This window comes from Gouania willdenowi, chromosome 8 (genome assembly GCF_900634775.1).
Source record: "Gouania willdenowi chromosome 8, fGouWil2.1, whole genome shotgun sequence".
Classification (NCBI taxonomy): Eukaryota; Metazoa; Chordata; class Actinopteri; order Blenniiformes; family Gobiesocidae; genus Gouania; species Gouania willdenowi.
In genome coordinates, this window is record NC_041051.1 from 14,003,505 (window position 1) to 14,030,197 (window position 26,693).

The 26,693-nt window shown below is 37.1% G+C and overlaps 1 protein-coding gene across 1 annotated transcript in view; it reads right to left on the bottom strand.

The window, feature by feature from the left end:
• Positions 1-26,693, bottom strand: part of prkcab (protein kinase C, alpha, b) — a 147,480-nt gene that overhangs the window by 24,744 nt on the left and 96,043 nt on the right. Inside the window, 5 exon segments of the mRNA XM_028455322.1 lie at positions 2,075-2,168; positions 3,475-3,609; positions 3,731-3,887; positions 18,077-18,205; positions 24,179-24,290. Of these exon segments, the coding sequence (XP_028311123.1) occupies positions 2,075-2,168; positions 3,475-3,609; positions 3,731-3,887; positions 18,077-18,205; positions 24,179-24,290 (627 nt within the window).

The window sequence follows — 26,693 nt, forward strand, 5'->3', positions numbered from 1 at the left end:
TTTAGAATTTTAAAATAAAAATCAATTTTTGAATGAAAAATCTAATGACCAATACATACGCTGACCACACAGGGATCCACAGCTCATCCAAAATCATCCAGTGAAGGTAGTGCAGCACAAGCTGTGAGAAAAGCAGAGAAGAAGAAGACACAGCTGCTACCTTTAGATAGTGGATGTTTAAGATGCATGCCTAGAAGGAAGAAGGAACTGGACTGTTAGTGGGGACGAAGGCTCCCTATATCACAAAAAAAAACAAATTTCAAACTCATTTCACACATTGTTAAAAATCACAACAAATCCTCTTCTGTCACATCTGTCCTATGTCACTAAATGTCTATGGTGATGGTTGGAGACGTAAGTGTCGATGTGCAATATGGAGAGACGTGTGACATTAGAAAACCAAGAGTGGCTGTTATCTGGACGGTTGTGTGTGTAGATGACATTTACATTAGGAGCACGACTATGATATAAGAAAAGACAACAAGCCTCAAGTCGTTTTTCATTTGGTCCAATCGTCTGCAGCTTTGCAGCTGTTTGTTCAATGTACCCATGTGCAATAAAGTCAGACATAAGGAGGTTATGAGATTTATTTTAGGTGGACGGCTGTCATTGTTTGAGAAGCTTTGGGAGGTAGATGTCAACATCAAGTTGCTTTTTCTTTCTTTCTTTTCTTTTTTTTATCCTACAATGAATTTCATTAAAATCACTGTTTTATGGCCCAGTGACACTACTTCATTACATGGAAAACAGTGTGATCGATGGATTGTGTTTGTCGTGCCACTGCAGTCTTCCTCAGAGCTGACGACACCGTCACCAGCTTCCTCGTATGACGCGTTAAAAACTGCTGATCGGGTCGGGACCGCGTACGTTCTCCGTCCAAGCACTGCCGTTAAGGAATGGTGTCCCAGGTGTGTTGGAGGAGTGGAAGCAACACCATTAACAAGGCATACATGCTCGCACATACCTGGGACACTAGGGGTGTGCATTGCCATGAATGCTGATGATACAATACGATTCACGATTTGTATGTCACAATACGATATATATATACCGATGCTAAACAACACAAAATAGTAATTACAAGTACAAAATTGTATGAAATAATTTTTTTAAACTTGCCAGAACAGGTAAATGGTAACTAATTTTAATTTAAGTACCAAAATCAAAAACGACTGACAGCATTCTCTGCCACGCGATTAAAAACAGGAAATGACAACCAATTAGACAGGATTTAGAGCCCTTGGCTGTGCTCACCAAAATAAATGACACAACATGAGCGATAGCAAAGGCCGCAATTTTTTATTTTATTTTCTTGTCCTGTCTTGTACTGTCCTGTTAAGTTCAGAGAGTGTTTAAGAAGTGCAGTCCACATGTTTACATGTTTCATGAAACGTGAAGTCAGTTAGATATGTTGATTTGTTTGCTTTATTGTTGTAATCTGTGCTTTAAAATGTCCTTTTTATATTTATTTAAAGTTTAAATAAATCTGAAATTGTTTGTTATGAAACAGAGTGATTTATTGCTTGTGTTCATTGAAAAATACATGACAAGAGGCCCTTGAAAAAATACTTGCATATCAAGTCGCAATATTGAGGAAAAAAAATCACAATTAGATTATTTTCCAAAGTCGTTCAGTCCTACAAGGTATCATGAGTATCTATGCAACAACATTATATATGTAATAGATTTAAAAGTGCACTGTTTGTATTGACTTCTAGCTGCCATACAAGTACCACTAAGCCAAAGTGGGAGAATGATGAATGATTATCAGCTGTCACGCCTCATACACTGGTTTCTACGAGCAGCTCTTTTTCCCCACTGTCTGTTCACATTGATGCATTACAAAGCTCATGAAAGCTGTGGAAATGTCATAGAGAAGTTAGAGCACGTGTCTGAAAAAGCAGGCGGAAACCATCTTTCTCTGGGTCTGACAGAGGGAAGTAGAACCAAAGGCAAGGTTACCATGGTGACAGTTCATAGGAATCTGTCCATGTGTGTCAGTGTTTTTAGGTGTTATGTGTCAGCGATGGTAGAAAATCAACCTTGACCAGGAGCATTTTTTTCATCACCGTACCTCGAACTTCTGTCGAAGCTCCAGGTTGATGTCGTCCACTTCAGGAATAGGAACGTTGTAGTATTCTCCCTCCTCCTGGTTCAGCAGCTTGTACCTAACGTCATTAAAAAAACACAAAACAATGTTCACTTCACAACGCTGAAGAGCAAATATACCTTCTCCAAGTACACAAATGCTGGTCTTTTCTCCACATTTCTGATTGTGTTGTCCATTCATTGTTTTCCCAAATGATACAATATGAGAGGTGCTCATATGGTGCCAGCATTTAATTATTTGTTTATTTGACTGTCACAGATTTTTACACATTAACCAAAGTTAGATTTTAGGCCGTGGACGATTTCATTCGATTTTGGAGATTCCAGATCCAGATCAATATACTGATTCTGGAAAAAACAAAAAAAAGTCCCTATCGCTCATCATTTACAAAGATTCAAAAATTCATATCTCGATTCGTCATTGAGTGATTTTCATGAAATTTGACTCAGTTATGTCGATATGGTTCTTCAATTAACACCAAGGTTGATCCGGATCGAATCAGGATTGCACATCCTATCGCAATTATTCAACGAAAAAAAAAAAGACACTGCATTATATTTGAACTAGATGTACAGTATCTATCTGTTGCTTTTAGTGAAAGTATAGAATACAGTTGTTTGAGATTTTGTGTAGTTTTAATTTGAAAAAGAATAATAACAATTGATCTTCTTGCACTGTATGTCTTTTTCCTGTATGATTATGACTTGTTTAAAAAAGAAAAAAAAGAAAAATAAGATATGTATTGTAGAGAAAAGCACATTGAGTTGAATAGCCTTTAATGTGGGAGTATATACTATATAGGAGTTTACACAGTACTGTAGGTGGTGATATTCTATTCAAGTTGGTTGCAACATGCCAATAACCAAGAAAGAAGAAGAAGAAGAAGAAGAAGAAGAAGAAGAAGAAGAAGAAGAAGAAGAAGAAGAAGAAGAGAAGAAGAAGAAGAAGAAGAAGCAAGAAGAAGAAGAAGAAGAAGAAGAAGAAGAAGAATTGTGCAAAACTAGTTAACATACAAATAAATATAAGTAAATACAACTCTAAACTATATCTATTTTAAAAATCTAATCTTAATCAGTAATCTATTGTATTTTATTATTACTAGACATTTTCAGGCGGACCCCCTAAGGTTGTCAAACCCTGCTTTAAAGTGTTAACAGTACATGATCATGTCAATATCTGACAAAGTGAATATTGGCACTGGGTTGAGGTTTGCGCTCTCTCAGTGCTCTTGCTTGGGCTTTTATTTCTCTGTCAGTTTGATAACAAAACACAATAATTCTACACATCCAACAATATTCATTTCTTTAAGTAACGACATGTACTGTATTACCACAGAATTCTAAGCCATCTGATATTTAACTGACCATCCACAGTTGGGAGCTTTGAGGAGCTCGGACACGCCAAACGACATGGAGCCCATGAAGTCGTTCCTTGTTGTCCTGTCCCAATCCCACACCTCTATAGAGAGACGCCGGTCCTTATCCGATCCTTTCAGCTTACTGAGTCCATACACATGCACACAGAAGACACAATGGATCACACACAGCAAGAGTTGGATGTGGCTTTTCATCTCATGAATGACCAACGGTTCACAAAGAAGGATTCCTTTGTTTCACTCACAAGCTGAAGGACTCGTTCCAGCAGGGGTTGAGCGAGGAACGGATTGTTCTGGTCTTCTGTTTGGTTTCGTTCTTTGGGTCTGGGATAAGTTTGAGTTTAACATATGGATCTGATAAACCATTTGGATCCATTGGAATCAGGTTCCTGGCCTCGCCCACTACGAGAAAAGATAGAACTATGAACATTAGGGATGTAACGATTAATCGTAAGGCAGTTAAAAATCGATTCATAGGTATCACGATTCACATCGATGCTGTGAAAATTGAATCTCAGTACTTTTTTTAACCAGCAGAGGGCGCTACCCAGAAGTGTTGGCGGTGAGCGAAATCTGCTTATACTTTCTTTCTGGCCGCCTTCTACTCTTAAACATATTCATAAATGATTCATTGCCCCTTTAGCACCGAAAGAATATCTGTAATATTACGTGAATATCTGTAAAAGTCACGTTTTTCTATTAGCTCTGTCTGCTAGCATAGCATCTCTTCTTCACTGCAAAATATCTGCATGCCAACCGACCACTGGGTTACCAGCGCCCTCTGCTGGTCCAAACAAATATCTGCCCTAAATACAGTAAAATGACTGGTTTTTTTTTTGTTTGTTTTTTTAGTCCAATTGTTAATGCACAAAATACATTTTCAGTTGCACTTTTAAAAATAAAAATAACTATTATGCAGTTTCGTATTGTTTACTATAGAACCAGAATTTAAATAATAAGCTTCTTCTTCATTTGTATTATTCCTTTATTTATTTCATTCAAGATTTATTTTTAGTTAAATTGCATTGTTTTGAATAGTTTATCAAGGGATTCTTTTGACAATGAAAAATAGTATAGTATTTTCCCCAAAAAAATAAAGAAATATTTTTCAGTCATTTATATACAGTCCCATTTTGTAAAATAAATCGCGAGAGAATCGTATCGTGAACCCAGTATCGTGAATCGAATCGTATCGGGAGTTGAGTGAATCGTTACATCCCTAATGAACATTAATGTTTTATTTTGAATCACGACTCCATATCAGGAGTTCAAATGCACACAAAGCACCAGACTGAATGGATGGATGGCGGGATCCAAACTGGGTGAACATGAGCTGTAAAACAAAGGTTGATTTAAAGCGAAGGAGTCGATTAGTCACAGTGTGTATTAAAAAAATGAGTGGATAATTCCACAGACTCCCCTGTGTGATAATCAGCAAACAGGGAAGGAAGTGAGAGCTAATACATAGCAACAAGACAAAGCAGGGATGAGGTAGCTCTAGCTTTGCTCTTCACCATGGCGACAGCATCTACTGTAAGTGGCCACACCCCCACTCAGCAGTATAATGTGGACACTAACAAATGTCAGTAAAGGACTTAACAGTGGCAAACAAGGAGAAAATCTGCTTAACTGACCAAAGTTTCACCACCAAATTAAGGGTGAACAAAAATAATTCATCAAAACCCACTCTACCCATTATACCCATTATAACCTGAAAGCTTTCCATATTTTAGTCTGTTTAGATTCAGGGTTTCTACCTTATTTCTGGAAGCGCTACTGGAGCTATGTTTGTTTCAGTCTAACAAAAAATATTCAAATATAAAACACAATTTAAAAACACATAACACGACTGAAACAGGCAGAAGCTAAATGCATATATGTGTCCAACATAAATCATAACATTTAAGTTACCTTTCTCAATAATACACACAAAATAAATGCAAGCATTCAACAAGTACATTTCAGTTGCCTTTTTTCAAATAATGCAAAAAAATAAATAAATAACACTGTATATTATAATATATTGTGACATTTTTCTTTTTTAAACTAGTGTGTCACTCATTTTTATTTCTTTATCAACATTATTACACAATTTAACCCCTGTTTTACTTCTAATCTTACTTTTGGTAAAATAAACATAAATTGATCTCTTAGGCTGTATTTGCTGGCTGTACATAGAAGTATTTTTGAACGCCTTCATAATAAACAATATCTTTGAATTGCAAAAGTTTTGATTGAACAAACAAAGGATGTGTGTGGTCATAATATCTTGCTTTGTTTATCAATTGTACTGCTTTTTTTGTTGCAATAAAACAATATAATTTCTTATGGTTTTATTGCTACACCTCCTGGTGTTATCATTGCTATAGATCTCAGTTTTAAAGGTATTTTCCAAACATGAGGTGCCATGAGTGATTAAAAAACAATTCAGATGAATCAAAAACAGCAGAACTCATGGCTACTGTACGACGGGGATGTGGGTTTGAATATAGGATGTGAAATGAATAAAATGAACACACAATTTAATCTATTAACATAGGGTAAATGATCTAACTGTTAACTTTCAGAGAATAATTATGAAACTACAACATCAGAGTTTGTAAGTCCCTCTATAATAATGCACGTGGCTCTAAAACTGGATGGTGGATTATTGACATGTGCAGGAATATACTGTATTTCATAGTATTTGTTTCTGCTCCTCCAATGTGGGACACTAGAGGACAGTGTCAGTCTCTCATTCAGAGTTTGATGCTTCTCTGTTGTTCCATCAATGTGTGGTTTGAACTTCATGATTTACAGTATATTATGTCCAGAGAAAATTATCATATTCTCCATCCACCCTCACAGTCCTATTGTCTCTCTCCATGTGTCTCACTCACACACACACACACACGCGCGCGCACGCACGCACGCACGCACGCACACACACACACACACACACACACACACACACACACACACACACACACACACACACACACACACACACACACCACACACACACACACACACACGCACACACACACACACACACACCCACACACGCACACACACACACACACACAATTGAGGGAAAATCTCAGCACCTCAGCTTAATCTGCAGCCTGTGGCAGCTTCACAGGCATCAGTCACTTCCATGGCAACGCTGGCACCAGACGACGCATAGGAAAGTTCAATGAGCCTGAAATTTGCAGTGATGGAGAAAACTCTACTGCGCGCACCTAAACACATACATCACACAAGGATGTATGTACAGTATGTTTACGGCTTTCAGTGCAGCACATGTAAGTGATTGTATTTTTAATACCTGTGTAGTATTTGTACCTCAAAGCACAAAACAAAACATCAGCGGCAGCAGTAATCAAGGACCATCTCTGCTGTCTGTTGTTGCTTAGATACAAGAGCTGCTTGCCATCTGTACCCTCCCCTCTTCCTCCCTCCTTATGAGGTAGCTGCTAATAAAATGACAGTATGTCTGCATGCACTTTTGTCCTTATCACGTATTGATGGTTAGGATAGGCAATGGGATGGATGTCAATTGATTTTTACTGCATATATTTATAAGATAGATGTTGACAGGCAGTCCCATTACTACGTACATACTGTAAATGTCCTGCATTAGATTCAATGATGCCTGATTTATGGTCTGTTGGAAAACATCAACAAAAGCTTAAAGAAATCCACAAATTTATGTTTTAAATCTTTTTGTTGGGTGAAAATATACCTCTTAAAGTGTATAAATGCCCAATGTTACCACCACATTAACACCATTTTCTTGTATTATTATTCACCCATCCATCCATGCATTTTTTGACCCGCTTGTTTCTGTTTTCAGGGTCTCGGTGGTCTACTGATGCCTCTATCTAACTCTCATAGGGCATTAGGCAGGGGTACACCCTGGAGGGCAACACACAAACAGACATACAACCACTCACACTCACACGGACAATTTCGAGACACTAATCAACCATAAAAGTCATGTTTTTGGATTGTGGGAGGATGCTGGAATACCCAGAGGAAACCCACGCAGCATGGGGAGAACATGCAAACTCCACACAGAAATCCCAAGCAGGGGTGGACTGGCCATCTGGCATACCGGCCATCGTCCCAGTGGGCTGCTCCGGTCCGCTAAGTTTTTTTTTGACGAGCGAGTGGAGGCAGACGTGAAAACAGGAGGCCAAAAATGGTCCACAAGTGGCAAAGACGTGGTAAGAAAAGAGTGAAAAGTGACTAAAATGGGCCAAAAGCAGTCAAGAATTACTAAAAATTTGCAAATAAAGAAGAACCAGGTGGTATGTAATGGAAGAAAAAGAGGGAAAAAAGGAAACAAGTGGTATTTATTTGGCAGAAGTGGCCAAAAAAATTAAAGAAAGGACAAAAAATGGATAAAAGTCTCTAAAAAGAACTTGAAAAAAATGGACAAAAAATAGGAAAAAATTGGTATTTATTGGCAAAAGGTAGCTAAAGTCTGAAAAAAGCATCTTTAAAACTTCTGCTCTGGCAGATTGTTCAGAGGACAATGTTCTTAAAAAAAAAAAAAAAAGAAAAGTGTACAGGGAGGAAAAAGAAGAAATCAAAAGCAGTCGTCTCAAACTTTGAGTTCATAAAGCCAGAGGTGAGCGAGAGATCCCCATTTCTAGATCGTGCATGACTATCTCTGCAAATAAATTTGAACCTCCTTTAAGCTTATAAAAAACTGACATGATTATAATCATCTTACAAATCCCTTTAATGATCAAACTGGCACAAATCACACGTATTTATTAATTCATTCACTTCAAGAGGAATTTCTAGCTGTGTTTAGGAAATTGTATTAAGATTAATTATCTGAAAACACACTTTGTTTGAATAATCTTGTGTTTAAAACACTTTCTCTAAAACAGCTTCTATTCTATACCTAGCATCTAATGGCAGCTGGGATTGGCTACTTCTTCATCATGCACAGGATAAAGCATGCATAGACAATTAGTAAATTTATCATTGAACTAATGAACTAATGACGTTTTTTGTCTATTTGTATCTGAACTGATTAAATGGTTCAAAATGTGTGTCAGTGAGTAATGCAGCGTATTTGTATCTTGAGCAGAGAACATGCACTTCAGTGGTGGGCTCTCTGTCTAATCTCCTGAGCAGGCTTTGAAATTCAAATATCTTGTTGCATAACAATGCCATGTGTGACCAATGAATGTCTCATCATCTGGAAGGAAAACTGCATGGCCAAAAAGGATTGATGGATAGATCCCTGCAGTGTAACGCTAGGGAGTTCAAAAACTAACAAAAATTACCTTTTCATTTCTATTTCAGGGTGAGATCACTCAAAAGACGTGAGGACACTAAATAAAGAGGGAGTTAGATTGGGTTGAGTTGATGCAAAATGATAATATAACATTATTATTAAATGTTAAAAATGTAGCTCTTTTGTTTAAGATAACATTTCCAGCTCTTTTTTGCAACAAAAGGGAAACCTATGTAATAACAAGTGGCTAACCCTAACCCTGTTTTTAATGGATCATATATAGTCTGGGCTGGAGTGGGACTCATTTTCAGTCCTGGAGGTTCATACCTCAGACCGGCCCACTTTAGATCAAAACATATTATGATAAAAATCATGTTCTAACCTTACATGTTGAGTCTACAATAGCATGCTGTTCTGTAAAGCCTTGTATTTCAGTGTATTGTTCTAAAATAGTTCAATTCAGTGCAGGTAAGGGTTGCTTCATAATGTAGAATTATTTCAAGATGAGAGTACATCTCCACCATTAGTCCTTATCAAAAATAATATACACTTATCAATGGAGGTAGTGCTCACAAACCTTTTCTGAAAAGCGCTCAGGGCCTCCCATTGTGACAAAATGGTAAAAAAAAAAAAAAAAGAAGTGTAACCTTTTTTGAAAACACACAAACAAAAAATTGGACTACTTTTCCAAATCTCATAGAAAATAATGTACAATTTGCAATCACATATTTTAGAACAGTAAAACAGCTCTATTAACACATTGCAAAGAAAAAAAACATTTTCTATTTTCATTAAATGTATTTTATATCAGCATCACCTATAAAAGAACTAGATCTTCAGGACATGACCACTACACTAACTTCAGCTATAATTAATGACCTGCTTCATTTATTAAAAACAAGACGGCAAATCATATCAAATGCATAGATAAATGCATTAATTGTTCAATATTAATGTCAATATTAGTTTTTTTGAAAACATAATGAAGTAGGGATTCAATGTTGATGGGCTGTGGGGGGTGCAATTGGGAAGGGGTGTGGCCACACCTCATGCATCTGTAGTTCCTATGTCTATACCAGAGGTGTCCAAATGCAGTCCACCAGGTACGGGTGTAATGCGTCTGCAAAAAAAGAAAAGAGCTGCCAGTGGAGGAGCAGTGACTTCTGCGGTGTGATTCCCAGAGCAGTTTCTGGCAATTTGCAGTCTATGCAAATGCAATGGGCTCCACAAGCCACTGGTGCAAAGACTGGAGATGTACTACCAATCAAAATGGGAGATATTAATACGTGGTTATCATATCAGGGTTGGGGACAATTATAATTGTAAATGAGTAATTGGTAAGTGATTACAATTATGATGTAATTATATTTAAAATCAAAATAGGAAAAAATCTGTTGCTGTTGTAATCATAATTTAATTGTAATTGATTTCAGATATCTGACTGTAATCATGATTGTCATGGAAATTCTATTAAAACTCATTTACTATTTAATTACACGTAAACCTGGGGAACCATGCTACAGTTCTATGGCTTACACATTTATTAGCAATTATTAAAACATGTTTCATTTTAAGTTTTCCCACTGTCAGTTCTCTTCAGGATCAATTTACCGTTTATAAATTTAAATCAAGGGAAATACTCACAACAAAAAGGCTCAGACGCCCACACCAAAAACATTAAAACCAATATTTTCATGGATGACGAAGCCTTACAAAGTAGCCAAGAGATGAAAAACAAATGAGATGATAGATAATATTTTTTAGTGTATTTTACAGCTGATTTAATACATGGGTCAAAACTGACCCGTTATCAGAAGAGATGCTAACAGAAACACAAGAGGAAGGAAACGTTATATGGGCTCATTTATCAAAGGGCCCATGTTACGCTAAATCAACTTTTCTGTGCTTTAAACATCATAAAAGTGCTAATTGGGCTTCATACACATGCCCAAAGTGTTTTTTTCAGTGATTTTCTACGTCAATATGAAAATGCATAAGTAGGCCACAAATCAGCCTGTTTGTGTAAAGTTGCTCAGAAAGTGACTTTTCAGAAGCTAAAACTCTGGAAAACAGGTGAGTTTAGGAAAATAAACCTCAAATACTATGTTTTTGGGGTTCTTAGAACAAATGGAGAAAATAGCATGACATGGGACCTTTAAATAATATTGTAATTAAATGCAATTGAACTTTAGTCATTGACTTCACTTGATTTTCAGCAAAAAATAATAATTGTAATTTTCACTGTAATTGGAAAAAAATGTCGGTCAACGTACAGTAATTGTAATTGAGTTGTAACTGAACATGGATAATTGAAGATATAATTGTAATTTAAAAATGTAATTGACCCCAACCCTAGAGGATAGCTCTCATTTAGCTGGGAAATGTTCAAATCTAGAAACAGCTCTAGTTGTGTTTCCATTAGCCCTGGAAATGCGCAAAAAAAAACTGGTAATGGAAACAAAAAAACACTCAAATATAAGAAGAATATAAGAAGTTTTTATGCTTTCATAAGGAGGAATTTCACAGGTTTCAATATTGAAATGTGTCGCAAGATCGCTATGGAAACAATTTTTACGCAAATACACGACAGAAGGATTAGGCGTGGAAGAGAATCAGCGAGGAGGTGGTAGTAGCAGGTAAAAGTTCATCTCTGTAGTTTTCATCTTTGAAAGTCGGCACTGAGATAGGATAGCATTAGCCGCTAATCACACCGGCTTTTTTCACTCGTGGTTTATGTTTGTGAGAGGAGAAAAAGGAGTACAGCCCCTCGCTTCAGCAGGCAGTCAAACTTGGATGTGTTGCTTTTTTATCCTGCGGACCCTGCGGTGCGTTTCGGACGGCAGATGCGTCCGCTGCCGCAGGAGACGCATTCGGTGTGAACGCAGCATAATGGAAACCCAGCTACTGACACCATCAACCAGTTCACATTCTAAATCTAATGATAACAGATAATAGATAACTAATCTATGATAACATTAGGCAGGAAATGGATTGCCAATAAACACATATAAATAAACAAGTGTTAAACTGCAATTAGATGTAAGTTAGGTAGTCCATATACATTAATATTAAAATGTCTAAATGCAAAGTATTTTCAGCTTGGGAAAGATATCAGCCATTATCCCGAGGCAAGCATGTCAGCCGCGGAAAATCTCAGCCTAAATATGCGGCTGTGTTTGTCTGTGCTTCCATGGGTATATTGAAGGACATTTGCACGTTTGCCATTACATGAAACCCCAGACCGAGCGCACGTCTGCTGGAGCCTGTGGGTTCTTTATGCCACATTTACTTAAAATGATCGCGGAGAGAAAAGGAAAGACAATCAAGGTAATAAGGCAAGAAAATAAGGCTAGATTAAAAGAGTGGGATGAAAACCTAATCAGGAACCAAACTAAATGAGAAAGAAAACAATGGAATAACTTATGACGTTGGAAAAAGGGAAAATAAGACACAAGAGCCTGGAGGAAACAAACCAATGAATCATTTGAGCAACATTATCTGCCAGTTAAAAAAACAAAAAAAGGAAGAAGAAAAGTTTTATAATTGTGAAAACAAAATGGAATGAAGAGCACATGCAATGACAACAATCTTTCATTTCCATGTATAAATCATTGATTGGAATGGAATGGAAAATATATTTTAAGAAAACACATATGCAAGAGTAAAGATCTGTAAATGTGTGAAATACTTATGGGGCACTATATTACATATATATATAATTTTAATTGTCTGCACTGCTTCATATCATTGATATATAACCATTTAAAACTATTTTATTAAAAGACCAAAACTAATTCCCTGTATGTACCTGTACATGTACAGTAAGTATGCGGGGTGTAAATTACTATTAATGAACAGAAATATAAACACAACTGTTTTTGCTTTTATTTTCCATAAGGTTAACTAAAAGATCTAAAACTTTTTTTTCATATCCATATAAAAGGCGTATTTCTTTCAAATACTGTTCACAAATATGTTTCAATCTGTGTGAGTGAGCACTTTCTTTTTAATTTTAATCATAACTTGTAATCATAAATACGACTCCTCAAAACAACAACCTTTGATATCTTTATTGTCACACAATATCTAAGCTTCCAGTGAATAATTTACAAAAAAAAAAAAAGTTCACTGATGGTGACATTGAGATCTCAATGTCACCATCAGTGAACTTTTTTTTTTATTTGTAAATTATTCACTGGAAGCTTCTCTGGTGGCGTGTGCAGTGGTTGTTATTGTTATTATATGAGGCCAACATTACTGCAGCCCTGCACGTCATTGTTGTGCTATGTATGTATTTTATACAGTCTATGTATGTACCGGCGAATGCCCCGCCCCCACACTCTGTCTCATGTTTATAAAGCAGCATGAGCTCAGCTATGGAGTGCGTGGGAGGAGGGCGGGTCATCCTCTGGCCCTACATCACCGCGTAGGGAGGAGGAAGTCAGTGTCCCGTCTATAGACACGCCCTCTCATGAATATGCATAAGGAGGTCGCAAATCAGCCTGTTTGTGTAGAGTTGCTCAGAAAGTGACTTTTCAGAGGTTAAAACTCTGGAAAACAGGCAAGTTTGGGAAAATAAACCTCAAATACTATGTTTTTGGAGTTCTTAGAAGAAATGGAGACGGGTGAAAAATAGCATGACATGGGACCTTGAAAGGACCAGCAGCCGATGACATTTGACCTTCCTGCTGTTGTTTACAACATGGCGGACACCGCGAATGATCTGTAGACCCATAAGTCTGTTGTTTGTAGTGATACATCGAGAAAACAAGTCGCTGGAACGGAGAACGAGGAAACCGGTGGATTGATGGTTGTTGTGATAATCTACTCCCCCGCCTCCCCGTGACAAAATCGGCATCCCGCTACGGCAGCACATAGACAATCAGTGAAGGTGGAGTTACGTTGTTAGAGACTTTTTATTCATTCTTTAAGTTACAGTGGGGGCTGAACTTTTCAAGTTGAATTTTGGACTTATTTTGGCAGGTCCATAACAAAACTTTCAACACATTTGTTTTTATTCCTTATTTGTGAAGAAAACTTGAGACATTCTATATTATTATTATTATTATTATTATTATTATTATTACTATTTTTTTTTTTTTTGCTGCCACCCCAGGCAATAATCTCACACACTGACCTATGGTCAGGAGCCTCCATGCATTGCCACAGATTACACATTGGCCTCTGTAATACGACTCTCTAGTGGTGACAGAAAAACAATTTCATCAAAAAAGCAAAAACATGGCAAGAGCTACGTTGCTTTGCTTTGCAAATGTGCTTTATGCCCTTTGCTACCACATACTTGGCTTTGAAACATGAAAACAAAATATAGAACACGACTTTGCGTGGAGAACAATTAAAGACTCTCTCTGATTATTATGTTAATATTACTGGTATATGTTCAATCAACAAATGTCTGGTTGATTTCTTATTCCGAAATAAAAGAGATTGTTTCTCACTGAAAATGCCAGTAGCTAATTAAATAAATAAGATGTTTTATTGTGTACTTACAGATTATTGTTATTTTTTTTTATTACCGGTACATATTATTCCTCAACAGAACAGGTAAAATCTAGAGACTAATTTCACTGTAGGGATACATTGTATATTACATCATTATGTTTTTTAAGTGTGCAGGATTAGGGAGTACATGGCTTCAGGGATATGGGACTGTGAACAGTTTGTGAACCACTGCTCTGCTGCATCCAGTCTACTAGAAGAAGATTAGAACTGTTACATGTGTAAATACATCATCATTATCATCATCATCAAATGGTGAGAAAGCAGAAACTGCTAGCCAAAGAAAAGAGCAAAATGCTAATGAAAGGTTTTAGTGAGGGCAGCATAGCAAAGGGAGCCTGGGGAAAATGTGGCTGTTTCCTTGGTTGGAAAGATTTAATCAAGTCCACATCAGTGTGGTGAGCCACAAAGGCCTGCCACTTGTCTGTGGCGGCTGGAGGGGAGACAGAAAACAAGCCAAGGCTCCACTGTTCAGACCGCTGCCATTAGAGAGCAGGATGAAGCCCTAAAACAACACACTGCTGGACATATTGTACAGTTTCCTGTGTGTTCATTCCATCCTGTTAGGGTGTTTTTCTAAGCTGTTCAAAGAAAAGCTGTCAATCAGACCACAAGCTATGCATGTGCTGTGCCGAAAGTTTGGATTTGACTCAACATCCCTCGTTAGAAACACATGCATATCACCCTAGCGCCAAAGTGAAAGTTTACGTGTGTCATCATGATTGCGTAAAATATCGAAAAGTGAGAAAGTTTGGATTGGTGCAAACAAGCGATAGTGAAAATGTTGAGCAAACAATGATGAAGATGAAGTGAGGCAGGAGGAAGAAATGGAGGAAAACAGTGGCTCAAGAATGGAATGTGTTTAGATGATGAAAATATAACATTGAAAATTAGAGATAACTTGCAAAAAATGTATACAAATTACTGTGAAAATAGACTAAGTAGACAACACAATTATGTCATTTCATCAAAAAATGTGTGACAAAACGGCACTTATCCTTCTTATTTATCTTCTTTTAAACTTTTGCTTTGCTTGTTTTTTTTTGTTCATTGTTTTCTTTGGTTGTTCTGTTCTGTTTTATGTTGTTGTTGTTTCTTGACTTTATATGTACATATGTATAAATATGTGTGTTTATATATATATATATCTTTGTTAATTATTGCAATAATTAGTTAAATAAAATAATGAAATGTGAAAAGATATGAAGACGCCTAGTGTTTGCACTTAGAATGTATAAGACAGGTTGAAAAAAAAAGGATAAATATAGAAAACTGCAATCTGAAATAATACATCCATCTTTTACCTCTGTTTATCCCCAAAACATTTAATGAGGCAACTTTTTTTTGGCAACATTTGGATTGGAAATTCACTTTTAAAATTCCATTTTCTAAATCTGATTCTCATCTTACAACAACTTTTGGATGCAATAAATACAAAATTACTAACTCTCTTTGACAAGAGCAGCAGTTAGAAAGCATCTATTTGTTTTTAGTCTACGGGAATTCTCTGCTAACACGCCTGTCCTCCAAGCACTCTCTCCTTCATTACATGCTGGCTGCGAGTACGACTCTTAACAAAGCCAGGCACTTATGGCACAGGAAAGAGATAAGAGAGCAAGCTGTCGGCTTGTCCTGGTTTACACTGAGAATTGTCTGTAAGCGCCAGCACGTTGCCACACGATGCACTTCAGTGACGTGGTGGTTGGATGGGGATGGTAGCGGAGGCTTCTGCACCACATATTCTCATCGAGCCCATCTCCCAGTTACCTTCCCTCACTTCTAAAGATCATGTTCTAACCATACATGTTGAGTCTACAATAGCATGCTGTTCTGTAAAGCCTTGTATTGTTCTAAAATAGTTCAATTCAGTGCAGGTAAGGGTTGCTTCAAAATGTAGAATCATTTCAAGATGAGAGTACATCTCCACTATTAATATTTACAATACGTCCTTATCAAAAGTAATATACACTTATCAATGAAGGCAGTGGTTACAAACCTTTTCTGCTGTATCCCCCTTAGAAAAATGAAAAAAACGCTCAAACACACAAACAAAAAATTGGACTATTTTTTCAAATCTCAAAGAAAATAATGTACAATTTGCAATCACATTATTTAGAACAGTAATACAGCAGACCCCTCACACCCTGCACACAATCTGTTTAAACTCCTCCCCTCTGACGCTACTGTACGCCAAAACAACCCGCCATAAAAACAGTTTCTTCCCCCAGGCTGTCACACTGATCAACACTAAACAGTCATAGAGTGTCAGACCTGTTTCTTAGAAATAACCCTGGAACTAAACATAACAACCCTGGATCAATCTGTCACTCAGAATGTTCATTTACATACTATTTAATTTAAATGTTCACCTGCACTACTCATCAATGCACTACTGCACTGTTATCTTCTTATAATTGTATTTTCTTCTTCTTCTTCTTCTTCTTCTTCTTCTTCTTCTTCTTCTTCTTCTTCTTCTTCTTCTTCTTCTTCTTCTTCTTTTTCTTCTTCTTCTTCTTATTATTATCTTATCTTGTTATTTATGTTTCTATATATATATATATATATATATATATATATTTTTTTTTATAATTATTTATTTATTCTCTAGTTGATTATTATTTAATGTTTCACAGTTCACCAAGTCAAATTCCTCATGTGTATAACTTACATTACTTGGTCAATAAAGTTGATTCTGATTCTGATTGCAAAGAAAAAGACATTTTCTAATTTTCATGATTCTGCATCTTCTTGCTGTCAGGCAGAAGTGCTGAGCATCAAACTATGTTTACAGCTGCCTCCTGCAAACTCTACAAAGTTCACTTCACTTGTCTTCATATGGCGTTTTCTGTCACGTCATGCCAACAAGTCCTCCTTTTTTTTTTTTCATCATTTCAGGTCATATTCTTCGCTGTGCGCTCCTTGTTACCATCACAACACTGTCAAATCCACAGGCTGGTAGTGCTTAAGGGGCACGCATAAAACTGTCAATGGGTTTCAGTAAATCAGAGGAGATGTAAAGTGAAGAGTGTGCAATGTCTACACTCTACAACATAAAACAGGAAATGGAAAACTAATGCAGAATTCAGCTTTCCCTTTTCCTCCTTTTCCTATCTGTAGGATTGTAAACAAGTACAAACACACACATACACACATATATTTATGAGGAAAGCAATATTTCCAAGTCAGTCACATCTGCCACTCTCCTCTGTCTGTAGCCGGAGGTTATTCCCGTCTGATTTTCAGCTAAAAACGATTTATTGGTTTCGCCAAACATATTCCCTGACCACTATACTGCCTCGCCTTGTGTGTGTGTGTGTGTGTGTGTGTGTGTGTGTGTGTGTGTGTGGTGACCCAGCAGTCATTTATGTCACTGCAGTGGAGAGTTCCCAACTCCAAGTGCTGCTCATGACTGACAACATAATTTTAAAGTGCTGAAAACACTAACACACGAGTACACGACTGTGCAGGCAGGTTATAAAAACCCTGATATTCCTATTTTTATACTCGCAAAAAAGCTGACTCATCTGTTGACTTCCCTTTTTGTCAATATGCAATTTAGTCTTTGAAAAGAGTCACTCTTACAAAAATAGTTCATTGAATGTTTTTTTTTTTTTTGTTAAACCTAAAACTAAAAGAGAAATGTTAATAATATTTGGAGAGTTGCATGGTACAGTATAACAGCAGTATATGCCTCACTGTAAATTTCAAATAACCATTCACACGTTGTCTTTGCTACTATATGGGATGTACGACAAAGAACAATATTTTCCTATTACCCAAATTTTCAGTGAATTTTTTTTCACCATAGAAGGAATAGAAAAACACCCAGGCTTACCTGTGACATGTAGCCGATCCCCGCTGACCTCGATCTTAAGAAACAGCCGACCTCGACGTTCCGTGTGGTCGGTTCCACACAGACTTGGCACGTTGACCACGCACTGCTTGTGCACGTTCATGTCACAGGCTGCACGGGCACAGAAGGAAACACGGTCATTAGAATTTTGTTGCCTTTATGCTAATGAGGGGATTTGTGACAAATTTCATGGTTAAGATTTAGTGGCGTAAAGATACCACAGAAATACACTGCACTGCAAAACACTGCAGTTAATTAGGAAACAAAAATTCACAGAAAACTTAATTGGAGTTTGGAAGATGTTGCTTCACACAACAAGATAAACCTGATGTAGTTCATGTTTTCTGTTTTAGTCAGTCAGTGACCACGTTTACATGGGAGCTTTAATTCCTCTTTAAAGCGGAATAAAGTTAATTCCTCTTTAAACTGACCTTGTAAATACTGTATTTAATTCTTAATATTAATTTAATGGATTGGTTTATTCTGTTTTTAATTCTGAATTAGATAATTCCTCTTTCTTGTGAACAGTTAACATCACTTAATTCTGCTTTAAGTTTATTCTGGTCATTCTTGCGGCAATGACATAATCCAACATGGCAGTCCGGAATAGAGCCAACACTATTTATTAAGAGCCTTAAAAGATATAATGAATAAAAGGGATGAACGGAGGCATAAGTGTGCAGACATTAACATGGACACATGGACATCACCAAAAACGGGTGGGTGAAGCCTGTTCAACTGGAGACGGAGTAAATGCATCATCAGAGCCTTCTCGGCCCCCAGACCTAAAGCGGAATTAACTAAAGCCGAATAAACCGGTTTTCCATGTAAACCTCAATTCGGGAATTACTGTTTCCATGTAAACACAAAGCAGAACACTTTAATTCCAAATGATTTAATTTAGAATAACTAATTCTAAATTAAATAAACATCATGTAACCGTGGCCAGTGTTAATTTAACCCCAGGTGAAGCCCATCCCCCTGATTACCTTCCCTCACTACTTAAAGCGTGCACATGTTTGCCATTTAAGTGACTTGGACTATTTCTTTTTGTGTTCCTGGATTTCTCCTCATGCTCATGTTTCCAGTGTCTTGAGGTTTGTTTCTTTGTGTTTTGTATGGACTTGGTAATTGACACCCTGTTTGGTTTATAGTTTGTATTTTTCTCAGTTTCTGTTGTATTTTATATTGTAAAATTAACACAAAAAGTAAGAAGTTTTGTGTTTGGTAGATTATTTTTTTGCTGTGCTAAACAATAAATCTTATACTGTTGGAAAGCCTCTTTATTCCCCTTTGAAATGGTGCCACGTTTGTAAGGAGCATTTATTTGTGGGATGAGCAGCAGGGCTGAGTATGTGGCTTATTCTGCCATTGACTCTTTGTTTGGTGTTTGGTGGGTTGGCGTTTTTAACAAGTCATTTATTAAACAAACAGGAGCTTCAGCAGCGTGTGGAACAACCATACACAGCCACAACAGCCTGCCACCTCCCCCTCATGCTAGTCACCAGCCTGGCCACACACTGTGGTGGGATGGCCTTCGCCTCCCATTCTTCAACTGGCATTTGTCGCAAGTCAGCCAACATGATTCATATATTCATATTCATATTCATATATTATATGAGGTTTTTGGTAACACTTTACTTGAAGTTTTATACATAATGCTGCCGTTATCTGCCATTAGCATGAAAAAGGTGTCATGAAGGCTGTCAGCAAGTGTTTGAAGCTATGTTGGCATTTTTTGGGTAAGGTGGAGAGATCTTGTAAAGTTAGGGTCAATTATAAATGTAATTGTGTAATTGATAATTAAATATAATTACTGCATAATTATAATTGTAATCGTAATTGCAAAATTTGCAAAGTTTGCCGTTGTAATCTTAATTTTATTGAAATTGAGTTCAGATAATTGACTTTGTAATTGTAATTGGCATCAAATTGAGAACCATGTTACAGGTCTATGGCTTACACACATGGAGTTAACAATTATTAAAATATGTTTCATATCAAGTTCACTATATTTGGTTAGTATGACAGAGTTAGGATATAATAGAATTCATTTAAATAGGGACAATACAAATAGTAACAATACTGTACTGATGTTTTGTAAAAAGAGTTTATAGCTATTGCTAAATTCCATCTCTTGTCCCAGTTTGGGCTTTTACATGTGACATTATAATCAATGCACTAAAATGTAAAAGTAAAGTTGCTAAAACTATAACATACAAACACAAAAGCACATACAATCATCACAACAGGCCTAAAAATGATGAGCATACACGGCACACCAAAATACATACAACACGAGATCATTAGTCAAGCACTTTGGTTGCATTTGGGCTGTTTTTAAGCACTATATAAATAAAAGTTCATAAAATGGTAATTGAACTTGAGTAATTGAGAAACTAATTGTAATTAACTTACAGGGGGAGAATGATGATGATACTTAATTGTAAAAAATGATGGTCACCGTACTCGTATTTAAATTCTAATTCAATATGGATAATTGAAAACGTAATTGTAACTGAAAGTCCTAGTTGGGGTTAAGTGCATTTATTAGTTTTTCTCGACGAAACCCCCAGAATGGTTCTAGATCGATCCAGTTTGGAATAGGGAATCAAAGGCAGGACACGGGCCGACATGTTACTCGGGCTTCTCTGTACCATCAGTGTTGGGAAGTATATGTAACTGCATTACGTAATCAGATCACAAATGATGAATAACTGTAATCCAATACAGTAGCAGTTTAAATAGTTGATAATCGGATTACAGGTAATTGTTGAAATCAATGAATTACACAACAACACTGCTCTGTTTCATGGTTTATTCACTCTTTACATGGCAACAGGATGTATTTCCCAGAAGGCAGTGGCTATCCGTACGGTTGCCGTATCAATATACCGACATTCTATTCGTACGCAGCTCCCCTCATTGGTCAGTTTAGGTCACGTGACTAAGACTAAACCTTACCCTAACCCTAACCTAACCCTACAAATTGTTGCGATAAAGGATTATAACCTAAACCTAACCCTAACCCTAAGATGCTAGAGTATGTACGTGTTTTTCGGTAAACGTACCAATAACACCGGGAGTTGTCCGTACGGCAACCGTACAAATAGACACTTTCTTCTCAGAAGCCCAAATGTAAATATGGAAAAATAACTATTTGCGTCGGTCACTCAATTTCAATGATGTCGTAAAACGAGCAGCGAGAGATAGACGAGGAACGGGAGGCGGGGCTGGAGCCTGAACTGGTAAGAATGCGTTTGTTGAGAGGATGTATTGAGATAACGGCTAGAAAAAACTTGCTCCGTCTGCGTCTGGAGATCATTTCCGCTGAAGAGTGACAAAGTTTCACATAGTTTCCGGATAATTTAACCAGGCAGATTCTCATTAAACAGCAGACTGATCACTGTTAGCAAGCTATTGGGTATTGATGTTAAGATGTCAGGGCAGAGAATAATTTATCAATGTGTTACACGGCCAAAGGATGAATCATAACCATGGAATATGTAAGTTACAATATACATTTCAATGACAGATAAACAAACAATTGTGAGCCCATGCGCTTGCGGCTATGTTTATCTTAATTTTTCTCAATTATGGTCGCATTCATACAATACAAATAATCCAATTCAATGTGGAAGTAATCCAAGTAATCAGATTACATTACTCAGATTGAGTAATGTAAAGAATTATGCTACAAATTACATTTTTGGGCATGTAATCTGTAATATGTAACTTATTACATTTTGAAATGAACCTTCCCAACACTGTGTACCATACGCCATTCACCAAAAAAGGTTTTTGAAGGTGTATCAATGACAGCCTTCATGACACCTTATTCAAGCTATGGTCATAATAATGACAGTGTAAGGTCAGCCTTATGTTTAAAACTTCAAGTGAAGTGTTACAGTTTTTTTTTTAATTACCTCTTACTTTCACACTACTCTATTTGGATCCTCCTCCACTCTCGCGATAGGCAGCAGCAGGAAGGTGTGTTTACTCTGTCCTATTTGCTGGAAATGAACAGAGGAATCTGCTGTGGTGCTTGCCCTGCGGCTCTGTGTGCCATTTATCATCACGTAAATTCCCGTTTGACTCTCTCTTACTCCTCCATTGCCCTTGCTGTCTCATTGTTGTCCCCACTGACCCCACCATTAGCTCACCACTGCCTTGTTTGGCCTGCTGTTGCCTTCATTTCTGCTCTGTTTTTCTGACAGCAGCAGTGATACTGTATACACAGTTGGAGTAATTATTATGTGATAATTAGTTTTGAGCTGCAAATACTGGCACTGTGAAAAACAACAATAATCTTTGAATTCATGGTGATTCATATATCAAAATCTATGTAAATAAGGTGCATTCTACGGTGTTAATTTGATTGTTGATTTACTCCATTTAAAGAAAATATGAAAACACAATCCAGGAGTAGAACTGTTGCAGTCATGCAGTCAGTAAAGACAGAGGTCAACGTTAATTTAAACACATAATCCGAGGACAGGGATAGACTGGGACAAAAATTCCGCCCTGGCATTTTCTATTCAGACCAGCCCCCTACATGATCAGCGACACCATGTAGAAGCTGGTATTAAGTCAGTAATGCTCAATATGATACGTGTCTCTTTATGTATTCATTTTAATTATTATTTACCAAGAAAACCTTAAAAGGGGGAAAATTTTAACTCCTTATTACCCTTTTCCATTTTGCTACTTCTTTTTGGTCACATTTTCTTCTTGAGACTTTTATCTAATTTTTGTCCTTTCTTAAAAATTCGTTGGCCACTTTTCATCCAAATAAGCTAGTTTTTGCCCAATAAATACCACTTGTTTCATTTTTTCCCAACATTTTGCCTCTTTTTGTTCCATGCCTTTTTGCACTATTGTTTGCCACATTTTGCCCATTTATGCTACCCTTTGCCATTACATACCAACTGTTTCCTGTTTATTTGCCCATTTTTAGGCCACTCTTGACTGCTTTTGGCCCATTTTAGTCACTTTTCACACTTTTCTTGCCACGTTTTTACCAATGGTCACCTGCTTCCATGTCTGTCACCACTCGCTCGTCAAAAAAAAAAATAAAATATTTAGCACGTATCGGACCAGACTGGCCCACTTTGGGTCGACGATGCCCGATATGCCAGAAGGTCAGTCCACCCCTGTCTGTGGATACCCTGACAATAATAAGCTTTGCTTTTCCTGGAGCAGTTTGCACGATGACATTACTCATCTCTTCACTACTGCAACACGGCCACTGGTCTTTATCAGAGCTGACATTTTTTACCATGAAAAATGTCAAATGTGATATCATCTGTATTAGAGTTCATTTTACAAATTTGGTCTAATAATAACCTTTAAAAGACATTTAGTCTTCAACTGTGGAAGAAAATCAGATTGTGATTCAGAAAGGAAATGGTTCTCTGTTCTGAATGTTTTTATTTTATTTACCACAGTGATATTTCTTTTTAGTGGGCCAATATAGTTTAAAGAGCTGCCCTGGCATGTAATTATTAATAATTAGTGACCAAGTATAGTTGAAAATGCCATGAAAAACAAGCTAAAACGCGAAAGAACAATTACTACTCTGGCATTCTCTCTGACTCTGTGAGCATCCTCTCACTACTATTAATCTCCTTCCTCCTGATTGCTCGCTTGTCAGCCTGATATGCAATGAGGAGACATGGAGGGAGCAGGGAAGCAGCTCATGACGGCAGCGCTATCCCGCTATGCAATTTGTTCTGGTGTGCACTCATTGCCACATGTGATGAACCTGTCACCAGAGACCCAACAGACGGATAGGAAGGGTAACAGAGAGTTAAAAGGCAGATGGCTGACAGAGATTGTGTCAAAAACTGTAGGTAAGTGGACTAGATGATGAATAAACTGAGAAAAAAGATTGAGTCTGAGGAAAAATATTGTAAAAAAAATCGAAATGAAAACAGTAAATGTGTTCGTTCAGAGGCAGCCTATTCCCATCTGTTCTCATTAGGACTCACTCAAGGTCTGGGAGCAGAAAGAAAGGCACGTCCAACACAGGTACACAAACCTACACAGACACACACTCGTCCCAGTGGAGAGGGTGATACTTACTGTCACATTTCATGCCCTGGTGGATGAGGCCGTACAGCAGTGAACCACAGTGGTCGCAGAATGTCGGGCTGCCGTACGAATGGATCTTGAACTTGTGCTTGCTTCTGGGATCCTAAGCAGCAAAGATAAGGAGAGAAAAAAGGAAAAATCATCAAAACATGATTAAAAGTGCATTTAGTACTTATTAAGAAGTACGATCCAGAGCAGTCAACTTGGTGACAAATAGAGGCTGAGAAATGTGATGTATAATTTTGCTTCCAATGACAATAGATCATCTACATAGAGCTCCCCAAAGTGGGATACGCATATCGTCATAGAGGTACGTGAATGGAGATTAAAAACAGCATGACAACATTGAAAACTAGAAAAACATTAATATGTATTGTCCCTGTTTTAAATAAAATAGACTCAAACTCAATATAAATCAAACAGCAGTCAGGAGCCTCCATGCATTGCCACAAATGACACACAGGCCTCTGTAAGTCTACCCTCTAGTGGTGACAAAAAAATGCAAATATGACAAGAGCTACTTTGCTTTGCGCTAGCCAAACGTGCTGGATTTGGATGAAAACAAAAGACAGAACTAGACTTTACATGGAGAACAATTTAAGACTCAGACTCTCTCAAATGCAGCCAAACGTTGCAGAGTTCTGTGCATCCTCTCACCTCACCCTTCTCATTAAAACTGTAGTGAGTTTTTTTTTTTTTTTTTCCACAGCTTCAGTGTGATAAATATGTTCCATCAATGTTTGGTAGATTTATTTTTCCAAAGCAAAAAGCGATTGCTTCTCACTAGAAATGTCAGGCATATATACAGTATATTATATATTATATAATATTCTTTCACAGGGTACAATTCAGGAACACATTTCCCTGTAGGGCTACATTGTATTTAATTGACATTACATCATTATGTTTTGTATGGAGGTAGATTTGTGTCTTTATTATTCAATTAAAAAAAAATAAAAAATTCAATACATTTTTTTTTTTTTTACTTCAATCACAAATAAATATTTTCAATCAAAAAAAAAATTGTTCAAATTGAAAAAAATATTTGAGACCCAAATAATTGCACTTGAATACTTTTTTTCTTTTATTAATTTTTTTTTTTAATATATATTGAAAAGGTATTTTTTGATTGAAGTTGTCTTTTTTGTATTTGGGCCATATTATGGGTAGTACGGTGGCCGGTAGGCGCCAAATGCTCCACAACTGATGAAACAAATAAACATTTAGTAAAATGTGCAGCATATTCAGAAATTCCCAAAACAAATGCAAAAACACAAACACGTTGCAAAACAAACAAACACGCTGCAAAAAGCCAATACAACTGCATTAACATCAAATGTACAGAAACAAAACTTAAGTCAAAAACACACACCACCACAAAATAACTGCAAACAGAGAAATGCTGCAAGTTCAGCCTGTGTTATGGTCAGAAGTGCCCCAGGCCTGTGGGGGGCGCTATATGGTACAGCTCATGAGAGAGAGTGGGACAGAGGAAGAGACCAGGCAAGGGGCATGGTGGAGTGGAATTGTTTGCTTCAATTGAACAATGGTGGATCAAAGTTACAAGGTAATACTACGTATATATGTTTTGTTTTTTTTTTTTAAACTTTGGTTCTAATGATTAAAATGTCATTGCACTATGCTACAGATTTACATAGAGCTCAATAGCATGCTTTAGACTGGCCTCGACATCTGCTTGCCAATGATTTTAGAGAAACCAGACATGTGGCGTTGTGTCAACGGAAGAAAGTGTCTAGAGATACGTTAAACGTAGCCATAGCCTCCGGGACAATGGCTACGACCGATGACGTTGCAGGACCTTTTACGGACCTTTTCTACATAAGCGTAATGTGCCTGTGTTTTCACTGTATCAGAATGGCTGAGTGGTCTAAAGTGCCTCATGCAAGGATTATTCCTTCTGCTGCCGTGGGTTTGAATCCCATTTTTGACATATATATTTTTTTCTTTTTAACATATTTAACACGCAAAAATCCACCTTTAAAAATACATGTACGACAAAAATGAACATTTTAGGGTATTTCCTGGGTTAGGGTTAAGGATAGGGTTAGGGCTAAAATAAAAGAGTTAGTGGGGTAGCTAAAAATAAATATGAGCTAAAACAAAACTTTAAGTCACGTGGTGCACCTATAACTTGACCTAAACTGGCCAATGAGGCGCGCTGTGTATGCATAGAGTGACAGTCCCAAAAATTGCTTTTGGACACTTTTTTTCTTTGAAGTGAAAAAAGTTTTGAAGCACCTTTTTTTTTTTTTTTTGATTGAATAATTTTGCCACAAAAGTTGATTAGTAATGTTTGAGTGACAAGTCTCTGTACCCTACACAGGAGTAGGGGGTACATACTGTACATGACTTCAGATTAAATGTCTGAAGGGGTACGGGACTGTGAAACGTTTGTACGGTGTGTGTTAATGCCGTGGTTCCCAGAGATCGTCGATCGTCACAACTGTTCCACGGTAGCTCGGAGCGATCTGTGCTTCAGTGTATT